At 35.6% G+C, this 17,929-nt stretch overlaps 1 protein-coding gene across 2 annotated transcripts in view; it reads right to left on the reverse strand.

Moving 5' to 3' along the window:
• The window catches only part of ADGRB3 (adhesion G protein-coupled receptor B3), a 726,224-nt gene that overhangs the window by 326,460 nt on the left and 381,835 nt on the right, over positions 1-17,929 (reverse strand). For both annotated transcript variants that reach the window (XM_004580472.4, XM_004580473.3), the window contains one exon: positions 9,373-9,475. In XM_004580472.4, coding sequence (XP_004580529.2) covers positions 9,373-9,475 — 103 coding nt within the window. The remainder of the gene's footprint in view (positions 1-9,372; positions 9,476-17,929) is intronic.

A 17,929-nucleotide genomic window follows, 5' to 3' on the forward strand; every position in this document is an offset into this window, starting at 1 on the left:
AGAGAAATAAAAATGCTAATGGAAAATTGGAATTAGGGCAGCTTTAAAGAATTATTCATGTACTTTAAAGGCAGGATGACAGAGAGGGAGACACGCATAAAAGCAAACGGAGAGAGAGAGGGAGAGAAAGAATAAATTCCCCATGGTCTGGTCTATTCCTCAAATGGCTTCAATAATTAGACCAAAGCCAGGAGCCAGAAACTCTCTCTGGATCTCCAACGAGCGGTTAGGGTACAAGCCCTTGTTTCATCATGCTATGCTTTCTCACACAGCTGCATAAGAAGCAGATGAACCTGGGTTTGAATTGGCATTCCATGATGGGATGTTTGTATTAGCAAGCAACGACTTAATTCACTGTGTCACAATCATCTCCAGAACAACTTGATGAAATAAGTCGAAATAATACATTTTCCATGAATACGAAGATTTACATGCTGAAGTCAGTAAATTTACATACTTAAAATTAAGAAAAACACTGCAGAAATAAATTAGAGGAATCTTATAACCTCTACAGACTAGTCACTTAAAGCATAAGTGAAATGAAACACTTAACTTGAAAACCAGTGATGAATGAATTCTAAAGATCTAAAACAAAGGCTAAAACTTTCTGCGGCAAAACAACTTATAAATATTTGGCATGATTTTCAGATACTTTTTCTCAAATGGATCTGGCCTCAACATGTGCTATGAGGAATTTACAGAATTCAATAATAGGAAATCATGAACCCAGTAGAAAGTAGCAAGAAAAATACAATGACAAGAACAACAGGAAAATAAGCAAGTTGTGGATGAATCCATAGAATTTCATTTAGAAATGTGTTGAACTAAGAGAATAAAAATTGTCAGGTAAATGAGACAGATGGGCTAAAGAGATTAACATGCCAAGCTGTCAGTATAACTGGCATTTAAAATATTAAAGATGTATGTATTTGAAAACTTTTGAGATTGTTATGCTATTGTTGAAAAACACATTTTTTTGGCAGAAAGTAAAAAACACATAAAAAAAGAACCCTCTCATAAAAATAACACCATCGTAAACCTGCCTCTTTGACTCTATTCAAAATACAGAGGAACACGAGTTAGACACTTCTACTCTTTCATTTTGAAGGAAATGCTTCAAGTACGAATGTCCTAAGCACCTCAGATACTCCACATATAATTACCAAGTATATTTCCTATTTTCACCTTCTCTATTTCAGCATCAATATAAAATAACAGAGTGTATCACCAGCTTCGCCCACAAACGTATACAGGTGGAATTTCCTTTTCCTTTGGTTTGCATAACTTTTGCTTTTGTATTTAAAAAAAAAGATGATTTGTACATCTTTTCTAACATTAAACAATTCAATGAAGACATTCAAAATTAAATTCATTTTTCTTCTGTAACTCCCTTCTAAATAATTTTCCTAAAGAATAATTTCCATCCAACTATGACAAATTATTCTCACAAAGCAGGAAGTCTGAAGAAATAAACAGAAAGATGATCAAAACATGTTCATCTATTCCTTTACTAATTGGGGCAAAAATCATCTAGGTAACAGTTCCATTCCAGTGTCTTTGGAGACACTATAATAATATAAGGCTGAGCCAAACAAACACCTTCCCCCACAAACTTCACAAGAGTGAAAAGGGCAAGAAACAGTAAGTAAATACATAATAGGAGAGGTCTTCAAAGGTTGGTGCAATAGCTCTGCTCTGTTTTTAATTAAACTTTTGAAGGCTCAGAGCTCATGTATCAGATTTCACTTCCTGCGGATGTAATGCAAGAAAGTGAAAAACCTGCCAAGGTCAGAAAGAGGGCAGTGGCTTCATCCTCTTTTAACATTTCCATTGCTCTCAGTCAGGTATCACAGGAGGATTCTTTGTGCCACATTGTCCAGAAACTTGGACACTGACTTTCTGGTTGCTCAGAAGCCATAGTCTATGAGAGTGTAGTTCACTCAAGATAGCTGAAAAAAAAAAAAAGGTAGCTGAACAACAGGAAAACATCTGGTGATTATGCTTCTCCAAACCTTTTCTCAAAGTCTGGTATGTTCTATACCATGCATTCTAGCATTTTCAATGGTAAAAGAAAAGGTAAGTGTATTAATCTTAGTTTTTTGAGGGTACAGCTATCATAAATCTAATGGTCAAGATACTCTTTAGCACAAATATATGTTCTTATATATTTATGGCTGCACAAAGATTCTATAGAGAGCACCGCATTGAGAATCAGTTAAACCAAAGGGATAGAAAAGAAGAATTGGATTAGATAATACAAAATGAGATCAGATACAAGAGAGTCATCTGTTTGAATTCACCCCTCAAATTTAAGGAATCAATCCAGATGTCCTTGACTGGACATGACTGGGTAAAGAAAATTTGGCTTATATACATTCTAGAATACTACACAGCCATAAAAAGAATGAAGTCCTGTCTTTTTGACAAAACAGATGCAATTAGAAACCATTATACTTAGTGAAATAAGCCAATCCCAAAAGGACAAATGTCATATGTTTTCCTTGATCTGTGGTAACTAATAAGCAGAGTACAAAAAAAGCTACATGCGTGAGACTGGTATTTGGAGCTCTGTTTATTATTTGAAACAGTTGTTTATATTCTTGAGAAACAATGTTTTTTCTCCTGTTTGCTATTTGATGAGTTCTTTACCTAATGGAGTTTTAAGCCAATGATTATGAAGGTAACTGGAACTATGTTATTGTAAAAAAATTAAAGTATATATGTGTGTATATATATATATTTATGTAAGGATAGAGTTGGGTGTTGGGAACACAGTGGTGAGGGAGTAGGATAGGAACTATCACTATGTTGTTAAATATGTGATACGAAATACATGAAATTTGTTCACCTTACTTAAATAAAACAACTACTAAAAATTTTTTTAAAAGGTAGCATCTTGTTTTACCAGGATATTCAGAATAAGTATCATCTGTGTCACGTTGGTCTTCCCAGGAAGTTGTCAGCTACTTAATTGGAACACAAGGAAACAGCACCTACTCAGTTAATTTTGTGTTATACAGTAATTTTGATTCCCATATTAACCAAATGAAATTATTTTAGAAATGTAATTTGAACTTACTTCAGTACACTTTATTTTCTGATGAGACCATGCTCCAACAGAAGCAAAGTGAAAGTTTACGCCTCTGGCTCTGTCCTGGTCCAGCCTGGGCTGTTACAGTCGTATAGGCAGTGGACCAGGGCATGTAAAATCTCTGTCTCTACATCTCACTGTAAGTCTGACTTTGAAATTAAAAAAATAATAATAAAGTCTATTTATTCCCTGATATTACCAGAGGGGGAAAAATGTGCTGATTGCTCATTGACTGAATAAATTATTAGTATTCTCGTGTATCTGATTCAAAACAGCACTATTAATGTATACAAACACCATCATTAATTAATTTTGTAGTGTTTCAATATAAGGTGTATTGGTTTTCAATCGCTACTGTAACAAATCGACATAGACACAGAAACACACAAGCATAGAACAAATGTGTTTTCTCAATATCCACAGGATAGCAATTCAGTGAGTTCAGCTGAGTGGGTTTCACAAGGTGGAAATCAGAGTGCTGTTCAGACTGAGCTGCTAGCAGCAATAGCGGCGGTGAATCACCCTTACAGTTCCTTGCAGCTGCAGAACTGAGACAGAGATCTTTGTTTCCTGCTTGGAGCCTAGGGCTTGTTTGCAGCTTCTGAGGCGCTTGCAGCCCTGAACTTACAGTCATCTTCACTCAGTTTTAGATAGTGACACGGGCTGAGTGCTTACACTGCATCTTTTTTTGACCAACTCAGATCATACAGGATAATTTTCCTCTCAAAAATTCTTACTCTTAGTCACATCACACAAGTTCCCCTTTTAACATTAATACCTAGGTCCCCTTTGATGTATAATCATACCAAAGTCCTTTTGGACATGTGGCGGCATATTCACATATTCTGGGGCTAACTGTGGAAGAATATTATTCTACCCATCACACAGGAAGTAGCAAGCAACTACAGCCCTCAGGTCAAACCTGGCTGACAACTACTTTTGTAAAAGAAGTTTTATTGGAATAGAGATACATCTATCTGTAAATGCATTACCTGTGTTTACTAACACTTGGTAACAACATAGTTCAGTGGAAGTGAAAGAAACCTCTGTGGCCCCCGTACCTAAAATATTTACTTTCTGATTATTTACGGAATAAGTTTGCAAACTTTTGATCCAACAGTGCCACAGTTATCTAAAAATCTTCTTGAAAAATATCAGTTAAATACTGTGAATAAAAAAATAGGCTGGGTTTAAAATGTGAGAAACATGCTTATTCAAGTTTAGGAATTTACAATATAACCAAGAAACAACTGTAGCTGGAGAACAATTTCTATCTCAATTTCAACTGTTGGCACAGTCATCAATCTCTAGTTATCATTTTGAGAGTCTCTCATAAAAATTTCTCAAAGCTCCAAGCAGTCAAAACACCAGAAATCTTTTCTAAATTAATGAAAGCTAAGCTAGAAAAACAATTTTAAGAATAAAGGGATACAAATACTCCTTGTTGACATAAACAGACACGTAGACTGGACATTTTATACCCCTGCCAAATGTTTAACACTTTAGGTGATGCTCCCTTGATACTCAAGAAAATATCCACTGATGAATGTGATCTCTATGCATTGTTTCTTATGCTTCCCTATTGATAGCAAGCACATATTCTTATATTAAAGTATTCCACTTTGATTTGCACTGTGATTTAAAAAGGCTGTGGTTCATGATTAATTATAGTTTGTATGCATGAATCACATTTCTTAATTTGATAGCAAGTGAAAATACAAAGCCCACAGCTCAAATTCCCATGGACTCTTTTGTACTTCTGACCAATCCAGAAACTAAAACTGCACTTGATAGCTTTTTATCAACTTTGAAAGATTGCAGTTGCTCCTTACATTAGAATTGTTCCCAGAGGATAAAATTCGAAACAAAACACAAAATTATATTGCTGGCCACGCCGCTTTTTATCCAAAGGTGAAGAAGCAATCCATCTTCCCATTCTAAATGGAAAGCACAGGAAGACTTTTATTTGAAAGAATAATACATTTTCAGACTTGCAAAAAGTTGACAAAAAACATGAGATAAATAAACGTAGTTTTAAAATTTTTAACTTCTCTTTAAGTACGGACATTACCCACCATGAAAAGTCACCTAAGGTTCAAAACTGTCAAACTCAAAAAAAACAGTAGGTATGTGTATATATATGTGTATACACACAGATTTGCTTGAACTGATTTAGTTCTCAACAACATTTCCACTAAAATTATTAACTCTGTAAGTATTATACTATCTAACACTTTGATAAGTATACATCACAATCTGAAGAAACCAAAAATAATAAAATGTAAAATTCAATTCCTGGAAAAAAGCAAATTGTTATTATTCACAGCAAATAACGACTATGCCTAAGTAGTAAAGACCACAAACTCTTGGCTGTTGACAATGAACACATGAATTTGAAATGTGGGGCTAAAAATAGTGTATAACTCACTAATGAGCCAGGAGCTGCTTAAATCTGCAATTGGCTTTGCTAAACACAATTTTGAATTGCAAGGCTGCACATTCTATTACCTATTCCAACCAGTTCCCATGGGCCTTATTATTTTTAACACGTTGTAAATGCTATTTGTAAAAAAGCTTCCTGAAAGAGCACATTTCATTTAGAAAATGTTATCAAGCTTTTCCCTAGACTCACTATAACTTCTAATTTTCAGTCTTTTTCTTCACATGGCATAAAAACAGATGTAATTTCATTATTTTTCTTTTCTGAGCTCAGAAAAGTACAGCAGATATAAGAAAACAGGTGAAAGAAAACATGTTTCATATGAAGGATATCCTATATCTAAAATATTTCTATTTATAAAATAATAACGAATACACATATACGAAACAAATACATGAATACGTAAAAAGCTTCAGCTTATTCCTTTGAAAAAATACTTATTTAATTATTTTAAGATCACGGTTACAGAGAGAGAGAGAGAGAAAAAAAACCAGAGATATTCCACCCACTGACTTATTCCCCAAGTGGTCACCACAGCTTGGGCAGTACCAAGTTAAATAAATGACCCAAGTCTTCCATACAGGTTGCAGGAACCCAATACTTGGGCTATCCTCTTCTGCTTTTTCTAGGCCACTAGCAGACAGCTGGATTGGAAGTGGAACAGCTGGAACACAAATCAGGGCTCATACGGGATGGCAGTATCCCAGGCAGTGGCTGTACTTGATGTGTTGTGTTGCTCACCTTTGATTTTTGCTCATCCCTATAAATTTAAGAGTTCATTACTCACAATCCATATTTTCTTAACACTTTCACTTAGACTGTTACAGATCATCAAAGGCTTTAAAAATATTGCATCAGTGGAAATACAGTTATATAAACACAGAGAACCTATCTTTTTGGCTGATAACAAATATTACAATATTTGGGACAGATATTTGATGTTGCAATTAAGATGCCAATATGGCAGGCTGGTATTTTGACAAAGCTGATGAATTCACCCCCTGTGATGCTGATATCTGTAGGGTTGAGATTTATATCGTGGCTGTTTCATTTCTAATCCTGGCTACTAATGACCAGGGAAAGTTGCAGAGGGTAGCTGCCAACCTCACACAAGCCTGGATACCACTTCTGGTTCCTTACTTTGGCATGACTCTATCCTGGCTGATGTGACCCCTTGGGGAATGAACGAATCAGCAGATGAAAGATCTACACCTCTCTGTCTCTCCCTTTCTCTCTATAATTCTGATTTTAAATAAATCAACTAATAAAAAAAAGATAATGGATGGGATACCCAAATCCCATATCCACATGCCTGGCTCATCTTCCAGTTCCCACTTCCTGCTAATGCACACTCTCAGAGCAGGTGGAAACCAGAGTTGGGTCTCTGCCATCCATGTGAGAAACATGAATTAAATTCTTGGCTCATTTCAGACATCTGAGGAATGACTCAGCAGATGGCAGTGTGTCTACTATTTCTCAAATAAAGAAAAACACATTAATGCAGCCAACGTGTTTGTCACACCTCCCTTCCCTCAGTGAATAATAAAGTGTTGCACAGGCAGTAGTTCAATACATATTTAAAAGAGAGGTATGGGTTAGAGTTGTGGCCCACTGCTTTAAACTGCTTCTGATGAAGTGATCACCCCCTATCATCCCATATGAGAGTGTTGAATGGAGTCCTAGCTGCTCTTTTTCCTATCCAGCTTCCTGATAACATGCACAAGAAATCAACAGAAGATGGGCTATTGCCACCCTGTGGGGTGACCAGGATAGAATTTCTGACTCCTGGTTTCAAATAATAGGACCAACCTCAGATATTGTAGTCATTAGCGGAGTAAACAATCAATGGAAGATTTTTTTGACTCTCTCCCAAGCCTTTCCATTCCATTGCTCTGTCACTCTGTCCTTTGAATAGTTAAATTAAGAGTTACAAAAGTAGAGGGAGTTCAGAGAAGCTGAGAAGCTATATTGTGTGTTTGGTGATTGGACAGGCTTCTGAGGATGGACACAGATGGACACTGCAAATGCTTCTAGGTTTTTTCTTCTGCCCTTTTTGGTAATGAATTTGTCATTTCATTAAAGCTGGGTCTTCTACATTGGAGATAGTATACTTTTGGGAGCCTGATAAATTCACTTACACAAAATATGTATACTTTCCAACAACAAATTTATATTACTGACTTGTGATAACTATTTTATCATTCTTGTATGCCGACTTTAATTACCATACTTCTAGCTGATGCTTAATGACATTTATTGATAATATACTGTCTTCCATATGTAGAAAGTAATTTTTTATATATGGTTTACCTCTTTTTCAAATATGCTGACAAAAAAAATTTCCAGAAGAGGAAGATTTGACTCAAAGCTTAACTATTTATATCAAATGGTTTTATTCAATTAAAATAGTGAGACAATTACATCAATGAGTTTACTTTTTATACAACTTGTCACAAGTTTTCTTTAATTAGGATGTTATTTACATTCTAAATACTGTTTAACTTTATTCAAAAAAGTCTACTGAATATGCATTGTGGAAGAATTTTTTTTACCCAAGAAACAGGTTTTACAGTTTGTTTTTTCTGTCCCTCCATAACTTTTGGTATGCAAATTAGTGCCTTTAACTACTTTTCACTAATGCTTGCATTTCTATAGATGTTATTGTGATAAACAAAGAACAAGCAAATAAATAAATATCTTCATAACGATTTGAAGACATAAACATGTAGCTTTCTTATTCAAAAGCAGATGTTTGAATGTTAGAATTTTCCTAGCTTTCTGTGCAATGATGAGATTTTGGCTTTGAGGATGCAGATATTGTATAAAGAAGACATTCTCGAGGTCAAACTGAATCGGTGTGGTAACATTTCAGAAAAAGTAGAAAAAGACCAAGCAGTTAAATATTAACCACAATGTTTGAAAGTTATTGCAGAAAGATTTGCAGCTTTCATTAAACAGTCTAGGAAGCCTGAGGCATTTAGGTAAAAAAGTAGTTCAAAAGGAAGATGATTAACCCTTTTTTTAAAAAAATAAATAAAACGAAGACTGACTTCTTAGGGAAATCAGTAATTATACAATAGCAAGAAATACGCAAGTTTTGTTGCCCAAAGAATATGAGTATAAATTCTACCATGTCACAAACTATATAAAATTGGAAAAATGACTTAATCATTTTACTTAAGTTTATTTTAGTGTAAAAGTCAACAATATAGAATCTGTGGAAGAAATAAAATTTAAAAAATATTTACTTGTTTCCTGCAGATTGGCTTATTTTAATAAATGACTATGTATTTAGACTATGTCAAAATATAATCAGGTAGATCTTCACAGGCATCACCTTCCTTGCCTGTAATAGAAGATTTGATTTAAACCAGCAGAGCACATAAGTAGCTGACAATATACCTTTTCTGTCCCTTACTTAGTACTATCACATGCTACCTCACTCAACTATCACCTCTTCCGAGTTAATTAATCTCCTTTTTAACTATGTTCTTAATTTCTACTGCTACATGATCTTAGATCTAGTCTTGTCCACCACATGGCAAGTTAGGTTATTAATCACCTGGTCTCCTTTAGTGCCTAGCACAGATCTCACTCAAAGTGCATATAATGATAAATGATTTATTAACTATTGTATTGAAAAAAACTGAAGACAATCCAATGAACAAAAGCATAGAATAATATGATACTCTTTTTCTACGTATACAAATCTTCACAATAAATTAATTTTCAGTCATGAAAGTTCAAACACTCAGGCTGGATTCATTAGTCAAAAGAAATGGTATACTTTCTTCGTAGACTAAGTTTTTACACAATTCAGTGCTAACAAGGCGGTACTTACATTAGCCAAATGAGCTAGTTCTATCTCCAGGAATGAATCTGTCGTTTTGGGTTCAGGCCGGATTGTGACCACGATGATTTTGGAATTAACAACAGTGTAGTTTCTGGAACAAAATAATTGTGATTAATAGGAGAAAAGATAGATGTAAACTAATTACTACATCTCATATTCGTTGACCCTAAGTTAGGTATATTCATCACAGTGCTATTCTTGAAAAATCACAAGCAATTTGCATGTATAGATAAAGTTAGTTGGGAATTCGAAACTTTTGAAGGAAGGGGCAGCCGTGACAGGCTTTTCTAACACTTATACATAGACAGAAATGAAAAAGCAGCAGCACTGGCACACTTTTGCTTACTTAAAAACTAAATCACCTCAAGAGTGATAGACTCTGATCTCACATTTTCAGGTAATCTTTGAATGAAGTAGCTCATTTATCTCAAAGAGGATCAGAGTTTTGTTCTTCACATGACAAAATTTTCTTCTTGCTAAATACTACCTTGGCATTTTTGCACAATGTCAAAAGACATTAAGACAAATAATTAGAATACAGAATAACAAAAAACAGGTAGAACTTAAACATAATATGTGCTATCCCTATTTGTTGAATACTATTGATTTGAGCAGTAGAAAGCTACAAATCTGTGATTTAGCTCAGTTACTAACGAAATACATTTTTCCTTTCAAATGTCTTACCAAAGGCAGTTCATTCACAGAGAAACCTAAGTGATTTTAACCGTAACTGCATTTACTAGCTACAAAGTTATAAACACTTAAAAATAATTAACTGTTTTTTTCAAGTGGAGGTTTTAGTACAAAATACTTAAAATGCTGCAGACCATTTCTGATGGGTTTATAGATGTGACTGTTCTACAAGTTTAAAGAAATAAATATATTTATCACTCTTTTTGAAATAAACTGCCTGCCTTTTCATGGAGCTTGCAGTATTCTGGAAAATTCTTTTCAGATATCAAAAAAAAGTCATCCTTAACTCGTTTTTAAGGATTTTATTAACAGGATATAAAATTTACCAATTTTGAAGTGTACAGTTATTTGGCAAAAATTTTCAGCTGAAAAGAATGCTGTAGGGATTCAGTGGGTTTAATAGCAGGGGAATATAAGCATATTTTGAGGATAATAGCATTTTATACCTATTTGCTATGCATTTAGTTACGTCAAATTGCAAACTAAAGCTATCCAACTTACTAAATTGTATAAAATAGCAAAATATATTGTTTTTTGCCCTTGGAGGAAAAGCAGTGAGAGCTGGTTATCTGTCCTTTGACTCATTTGCTACTAAATGAGTCAACTGATAAATTGCATTGGGAGGGATATAAATTAAACTCTAGATTTCAAATTCTCTGTGCCAAATTATTCGTTTTCTGTGAATGAAGGCCATCAGGAGATCAGGTGGGAATAGATGGAATTAGCCAAGCTGGGAGGTGATCCTGGGTGATTGATTGTATCAGCAGTGCTGACAGGCCTCCCAGGGAATTACAAGGTTTGTATTGGTTTAGAATTTGAAGAAATGTCTGCCTGTCACCACCAGAAAAATTATGGCAGCTTCTCTCACATAACAATTGGTCCTGAATGTATAAAAGCAAGTTCCTGTTTCTTTTTTTCTTTCTTTTTTTTTCAGATCAGTCTGAGTATTTTTGGATTCTTGTTTAGTTACCCAACACAAAAATATGATGTATCATGCAATCTCCGTTTCTTTGTTTTGGTACTATTTATAATCCAAATCACACCACAAAGAAAATCCAATGATTCTTATGTTTAACTCATATTAGGCAAATTAGGCAATTCACAGCCCATGTGTTTACTGTATTATTTTAGACATATTTATAGGAGAGGTATAATGCAAGTCGGAATGCCTATGCAGGTTCTGCTCCCGACTCCCATGGACCCCTGGGAAGCAGTGGAGATGGTTCAAGTGATTGGCTTCCCGCCACCCACATCAGAGTCCTGGACTGATTTCCCTCAGGGCTGTTGTAGGCGTATAAGAAGTGAACCAGCAGATGGAATCTTCTTTTCTCTCTCCCAAATAAATGAATTTTTAAAATATGTTTATGGAATTCTCTGTGGGTATGAGTATGTAGGTATTTTGTTTTCTGGGTGACCGAGCTGTGGAAAAGGACATAGCTTAGAAAAACAGCCCTCTGTATGTTGTACTACTGTAATATGTCAGGTTTATCAGTTACTTAAAGGTGTGGTGGAAAAGATCCCTAAAGGAAGGACTCTACTTTATGGCATTTGCATTATGTGTGAGTGTGTGTTTATGTGTGGACAAATGTGAGTTGTAACAAAATTTTGAAATGGGTTTATCTATTTGGAAGGCAGAGTTATCAAGAGAAAGAGGAGACAGAAAGAGAGCTATCCACTGACTCATAGACAGAATAGCCTGAGCTGAGTCAGGAGGGAGCAGCTTCTGGGTCCCCAGCGGGATTGAGCAACTCAAGAGTTGGCACCATCCTCTGTTGCTTTGCAAGCACATTAGCAGGCAGCTGGATTTCTAGTCGAGCAACTGGGATTTGAGTCCATTACCATATGGGATGCCAGCATTGGGGGCAATGGTTTTGCCCACAATATCACAATGCCATCTTCATGTGGTAACACACTTTAAATATATTTGGGAAAGGATATAGTCCACTAATTTATGCATCTGGGTATGCTTTTTCTCATGTATGTGAAGATTGCTTATGCTGTGCCACAACACATTAACATGCTACTGTCGATAGAGTAAATCATAAAATCTAGGCACGTCTTTTTCCTGCAATTATAAACTGAAAGAGGGCAAGATTTGCACTGATCATAGCTATATCCTCAATTGCATTCTTCTGGGTACGTCGTAATGCTCTAAACATGTTTAAGTATCTTGTTGAATGAATGTATACTTGGGCCAGAGTTGTAACACAGCAAGTTAAGCTGCCACTTGTGTTGGCATCCTATACAAGGGAAGATCTAACTCCTTGCTGCTCTACTTCCCATCCTTCTACTTCTCATGCCCCTGAGAAAGCAGCAAAGTAGCAAGTGCCTGGGCCATTGATATTCACAAAGCAGACCCAAATGGATTTCCAGGCTGTTCGTTTGGCTTGCCCTGACAACTTGAGGAACGACCAGCAGGTGAGAGATCTCTCTGTCCCTCTCTCCCTCTATCTCTTGGCCTCTACAATTCTGCCGTTCTGATATAGCATTTTAACCAAATTTACTTAAAATGTACTGTTAATTTGATATTAAATTAAGGAAGAAAAAAATTAGCACATTTACATTATAAAATACCTTCCACCTTCTTCTTTACAAAAAACAAAGTGTATGATGCACAGATTTATGCTTAATTTATTCTAGTTTTCCTAAGTGAATAGCTGGCTCCTGATGTGCCATGTCAGGTTTTGTGATCTGTGAATGCTTCCTGGCTGGGTGCATGTTTATATTCACTGCTAGGAAGGCAAAGCTTAGGCCAAACGCATTTTATGACTATGATAATGGAATTCTTTCCTGTCCTTGAGATCTGTAGTAGTTTGATTCTAAAACATGTGAAAAGGTATGAGCTATTTGCTCATAGTGATACCAATCTGCTTTGACTGTTTTTGTAGACCCTCAAGGTACTTTAGCCCAATTAAGCAAATTATCTTAAAGTTCACAGTGATTAAAATGTATCAAAATTATCTACAAAGGACTCATTGTAGAGTAGATTTAAGGACCAATGTAATAAGATTTTTATGATTTTACAAAATTTTATAATATTTTTATAAAATTGTAATTATTTTAAGTAATTTACAACTCAGAGAAACAGCAAAAGAAATAAAGGACAAGTACAACAGAGCTAAAATATTAATAAAATCTCAAAGGGCTATAACAGTCAAAATAATGTTGAAAAAGAAAACAGAACATGTCCTGATTCAAATTATTTTACAAAACCATAGTAGTCAAAAATTCATGGTACTGCCATAAGGACAGACTCATAAAGACCAAAGAAACAGAATAGACAGCCCAGGATGTGAGCTAGACAATGGTGAAAGGATAACCTAAACAAATTGTGTTAGAAAAAACAGATACTCACAGTAGTATGCCATATAGCAAACTCAACTCAAAATGGAATCGAGTCCTAGCCATAAGATTTAAAGCCACAGAAATTGTAGAAGAAATGGGTGAAAAATTTCATGATATTAGAAATGACATTGATCACTTTAATATGACACCAAAACCACAGAAAAATCAAAGGTAAAATAAGTGGACTATGCCAACAATCTAGGGAATTGGATAAAATATTTATAAGTCATGTAGTTGTTAATTTTTACACAAAACTATAAAAACTACAAATCAGCAATAACAAAATAATCAGGCTAAAAAATAGATATTGAATGCATATTTTTCCAAAGAAGACACAAAATTTACCAACACGCATTTTAAAAAGATGCTCATCAAAGACAGGAAAACTGACAACACAATTAGATGCTATCTCATCTATTACAATGGTTGTTATTAAAAAAAAAAGTAAGCCATAGCAAGGATGTGAAGAAATGTTCTAATTAGAATGATGGTAGGAGCATAACATGATGCAAACACAGTGGATAAGATTATCGATAGTTCCTGACAAAAATAAAAACAATTACTGAATTACTGAGTGATTCCTGAGGAATCACTGAGGAAGCGATACAGAGACCTTCCATCCGCTGCTTCACTCCCCACCTTGCAGCGGGGGCCGGGGGCAAGGCCAGGCTAAGGCCCAAGACCAACAGCTTCCTGTGAATCTCCTAGAGGCTGCAGAAACGATCTCTCCCTCCCTCCCTCTCTCCACCCTCTCTCCCTCCCTTGTCCTGTCTCGGCCTCTCTTTGTAACTCTGACTTTTAAATACATAAACAACTCTTTAAAGAATTTGTTGCTCATGTAGTTTCAAAACTGAGAATTTTCATGACTGTTTTTAAGCTCCCCTCTACTTCAACTAAAATTAAAAAGCTACATTATGTGAGTGAAGCTGAGTATCTTGTCATGTGAGTATTGCCAAGAGTCCTTGTTTATTTTCCTGCCAAACTGTTACATTTTTATTTACTGAGCTCTTTATTTAGTGGAACAGTAAGCCTTTGAATACAATGCAAATTAAGAATATGTAATCTCAACAATAAAATATTGAGTTAAAAATGGAAGATTTCAAGTTTTCTGGAAAACTAGGGATTTCATCCAAAAAATTTTTTTAAGAGTTCTTTATTTATTTGAAAGGCAGAGTTTCAAAGAGGCGTGGGGGGGATGATAAAGAGATGGAAGGAAGAGACAAGAGCAATACTCCATGTGTTGTTTCACTCTACAAATGGCTCTAATGGCTTGGCCCAAGCCAGGAGCCAGGAACGCCATATGGACTTCCCATATGGGTGGCAGGGGTACAAGCACTGGGTCGTCATTTGCTGCCATTCTACGCCAATCAGCAAAAAGCTGGGTGGGAGGAAGACTAGCTGGGCCCTGAACCTGGGCTCTGATATTTGATGCCAGTGTGGCAAGTGGTGACTTCACTTGCTACAACCAGCCCCTCCACTGAAATCTTTTAAATCAATATGTTTCCTTTTAAAACTAAAGTCAGGAGCAGGTGTTTGGCATAATAGTTAAGACTGCTTTGAACACCTACAAACCTTTTCAGAGTGCCAGGTTCTAGTCTTGGTTCCACCCCCAATTACAGGTTCCTGCCAATCTGCAACCTGGGAACAGCAGGCGGTGACTCAGAGTTGAGGCCCAGCCACCCACAGGGCAGACTCAAACTGAGTTCTTAACTCCTACCTTTTACATGGCACAGCCTCAATCTTAAAGGAATTTGAATTAGCTAATAAAAGAGAGATCTCTGTTTTGCTCTTTCTCTCACTCTATCCTTCTACTTTCCAAATAAAATCAAAATATTAAACAGATATGTTGAGAAGTTTAAATTAGTTAATGGCTGGGGGAAAAATGGGGCTGGAGTTACAATGCTGAAACTAATTACAATTTCAAGTTACGTTTGGTAAAATATAGACTCTAGAATGATTAAAATGCTGTATGTTCAGGGATTACTTTCATTTCTAACTTTTTTAATAAGATTTATTTATTTTTACTACAAAGTCAGATATACAGAGAGGAGAGACAGGGAGGAAGATCTTCCATCTGATGGTTCACTCCCCAAGCGGCTGCAACAGCTGGAGCACCCCGCCAATCCGAAACCAGGAGCCTCTTCCAGGTCTCCCACATTGGTGCAGGGTCCCAATGCACTGGGCCGTCCTAGACTGCTTTCCCAGGCCACAAGTAGGGAGCTGGATGGGAAGTGGAGCTGCCAGGATTAGAACCAGCGCCCATATGGGATCCCCAGCGTGTGCAAGGCAAGGACTTTAACCACTACACTATCATGCTTGGCCCCTCATTTCTAATTTTTAAAAATTATTATACACACATTAATGTATTTTAAAATATTCATATATATTTAATACATTAAAATTCATAAAATTTATTTTGTATTTGAATGACAGAGTTAAGGAGAGAAGGAGAGACAGAGATCGTTCATCCACTGGTTCACTCCCCAAATGACCTCAATGGCTAATGCTTGGCCCATCTGAAGCCCAGAGCCAGGGGGTTCTTCTAGGTCTCCCACCTGGATACAACGACCCAAGGACTTAAACCATCCTCTGCTTCCTCGCTAGGGTATAAGCTTAAAACCTGGAATTGAAAGCAGAGCACCAAAGACGCTGGGACTCTGGCACTGAAGCGACAGAGCCAGCTTCTAAATTCAGTTATAAAAGTTGTGGTTAAATAAGCCAAGATCTGTGTAACTAATGTTTTCACTATATAATATTATAATAAGTTTTTACACTGCTAACCAAGGCAATTTTTCATTCACATAGATAATTTCAATTGGTAACATCTTTATGACAGGATATCATCACAAGATACAGAATGCCATGAAAATATAATGTTTTATTACACTCTAAGATAAAAGAAACAAGACTGGAACTTGAAATACTGGAACTAAAGAAAAATGTTCTCTAAGAGACTGATCACTTTCATCTCAGTTCATTGTCTTTAATGTACATTCATATAAAAGGGACTGCTTTGGCTTTCTGTTTAAAATGTTATTTAGTTCATTTCCTTTTCCCATTTTTGTTGATATTCTATAATAGTGGAAATCCAAATGAGTACTCTTTCTCAAAAGCATTAACATAATTTACCTTTAAGTTAGTGAATCTGTAACATCAAAATTAATTTATCTTTTAAAAGATATTATCCAACTATTACTGGCTTATGGTGATTTGTAACACTTTATTCATCTGTAGTTTTCCCTAGCATTGTAATACAAAAGTGTAATTTACATAAAATTTAGCTACATTCTTTTGTAACATCTTGAATACTAATAGCTGCATTAACTCCCTTTGTTTTACAGGACTACAACTGCTGATATCTTCTGCCAGAAAAGTCATACCCTGTTCTCATCTCATACTCAGCAATTTACTGGTGTTTTATAAAACTGGAGCCTACATTAATAAAACTGGCACCCATATGGGGTCCTGGCATACAAGGGGAGGATTTAGCAAGTAAGCCATTGCACCAGGCATGAGGCCCTACTTTCTAATTTCTTTAGAGACAATTTCCTTATGAAACATTATTAGAAGTAGAATTGATACATCAATGACAATGTATTTTTAGAGTTTCTTGTAATCACCAAATCTCAGAAGAAATTATGAACTAGTCAGGCTGCAGGTGTTGGTGAGTTTTTGGTTGTAAGTGAGATCTGTGTGTTTCATCTACCTCAGAGGTTCCCATGGCTTAAGCTGTCCAGTCTTCTTCTATCAAACATGTAAGTAATTTGGAGCATTGGGAGGAGTGACACACTCAAGCCTGGGTATTGGAAACCTAGTTTAGGGCCATGGAGTCTAGCTAGAGTTCCCTAAGACTTTAAACACAGAGCTACCTCCCTTCTGAACTTTATAATATGTCTATTCACACAAATAGTAGTTTGCATTGCTATCTGTGGTTCACATTGCTTAAAGACTCAATATTAACAGCATAGAAAGAGAGAGATAAAGAGAAAGAATCTTATTTTCGAAGACAGAAGACTTGAGTGTAATTAACATATTAGATAGATAATCTTGGGCAGGTCATTTAAGCAGAAGGAGCTCAGATGTCTAAAAAGATGAGGCTCAAGATGACATCATTTTAAAATAACTTGCAGCATTTATATCCTATCGTTTTGTGGTTTTAAATGTGAGAAATTATTCTCAGGAATAAAGGGAGAGGCTGAGAATAGCACCTAGTTTGGTTTCAAGTAGGGTATGCTTCCTTCAAATAAAGGAATAATTTGAATATTTAAATTCAAAAGGGAAAAGCAAGCGATAAAATGAATGTTGAGGCTTGAAGAAAAAATAAATGCATGTATGTTAACAAAATAATAGTAGTATCTAAATAAGAAAGCAAATATTCAAATTATTTGTGTATTTGTGAAGTGAAATCTACATTACATTTACTTGAAACATGATGTAAAGTCCTCCTTCATAGTCCCCACAAGGAAAATGTTGCAGTGTGCATTTGAAAATGATAAATATAAAATAT

Source organism: Ochotona princeps, chromosome 1, assembly GCF_030435755.1.
Source record: "Ochotona princeps isolate mOchPri1 chromosome 1, mOchPri1.hap1, whole genome shotgun sequence".
Classification (NCBI taxonomy): domain Eukaryota; kingdom Metazoa; phylum Chordata; class Mammalia; order Lagomorpha; family Ochotonidae; genus Ochotona; species Ochotona princeps.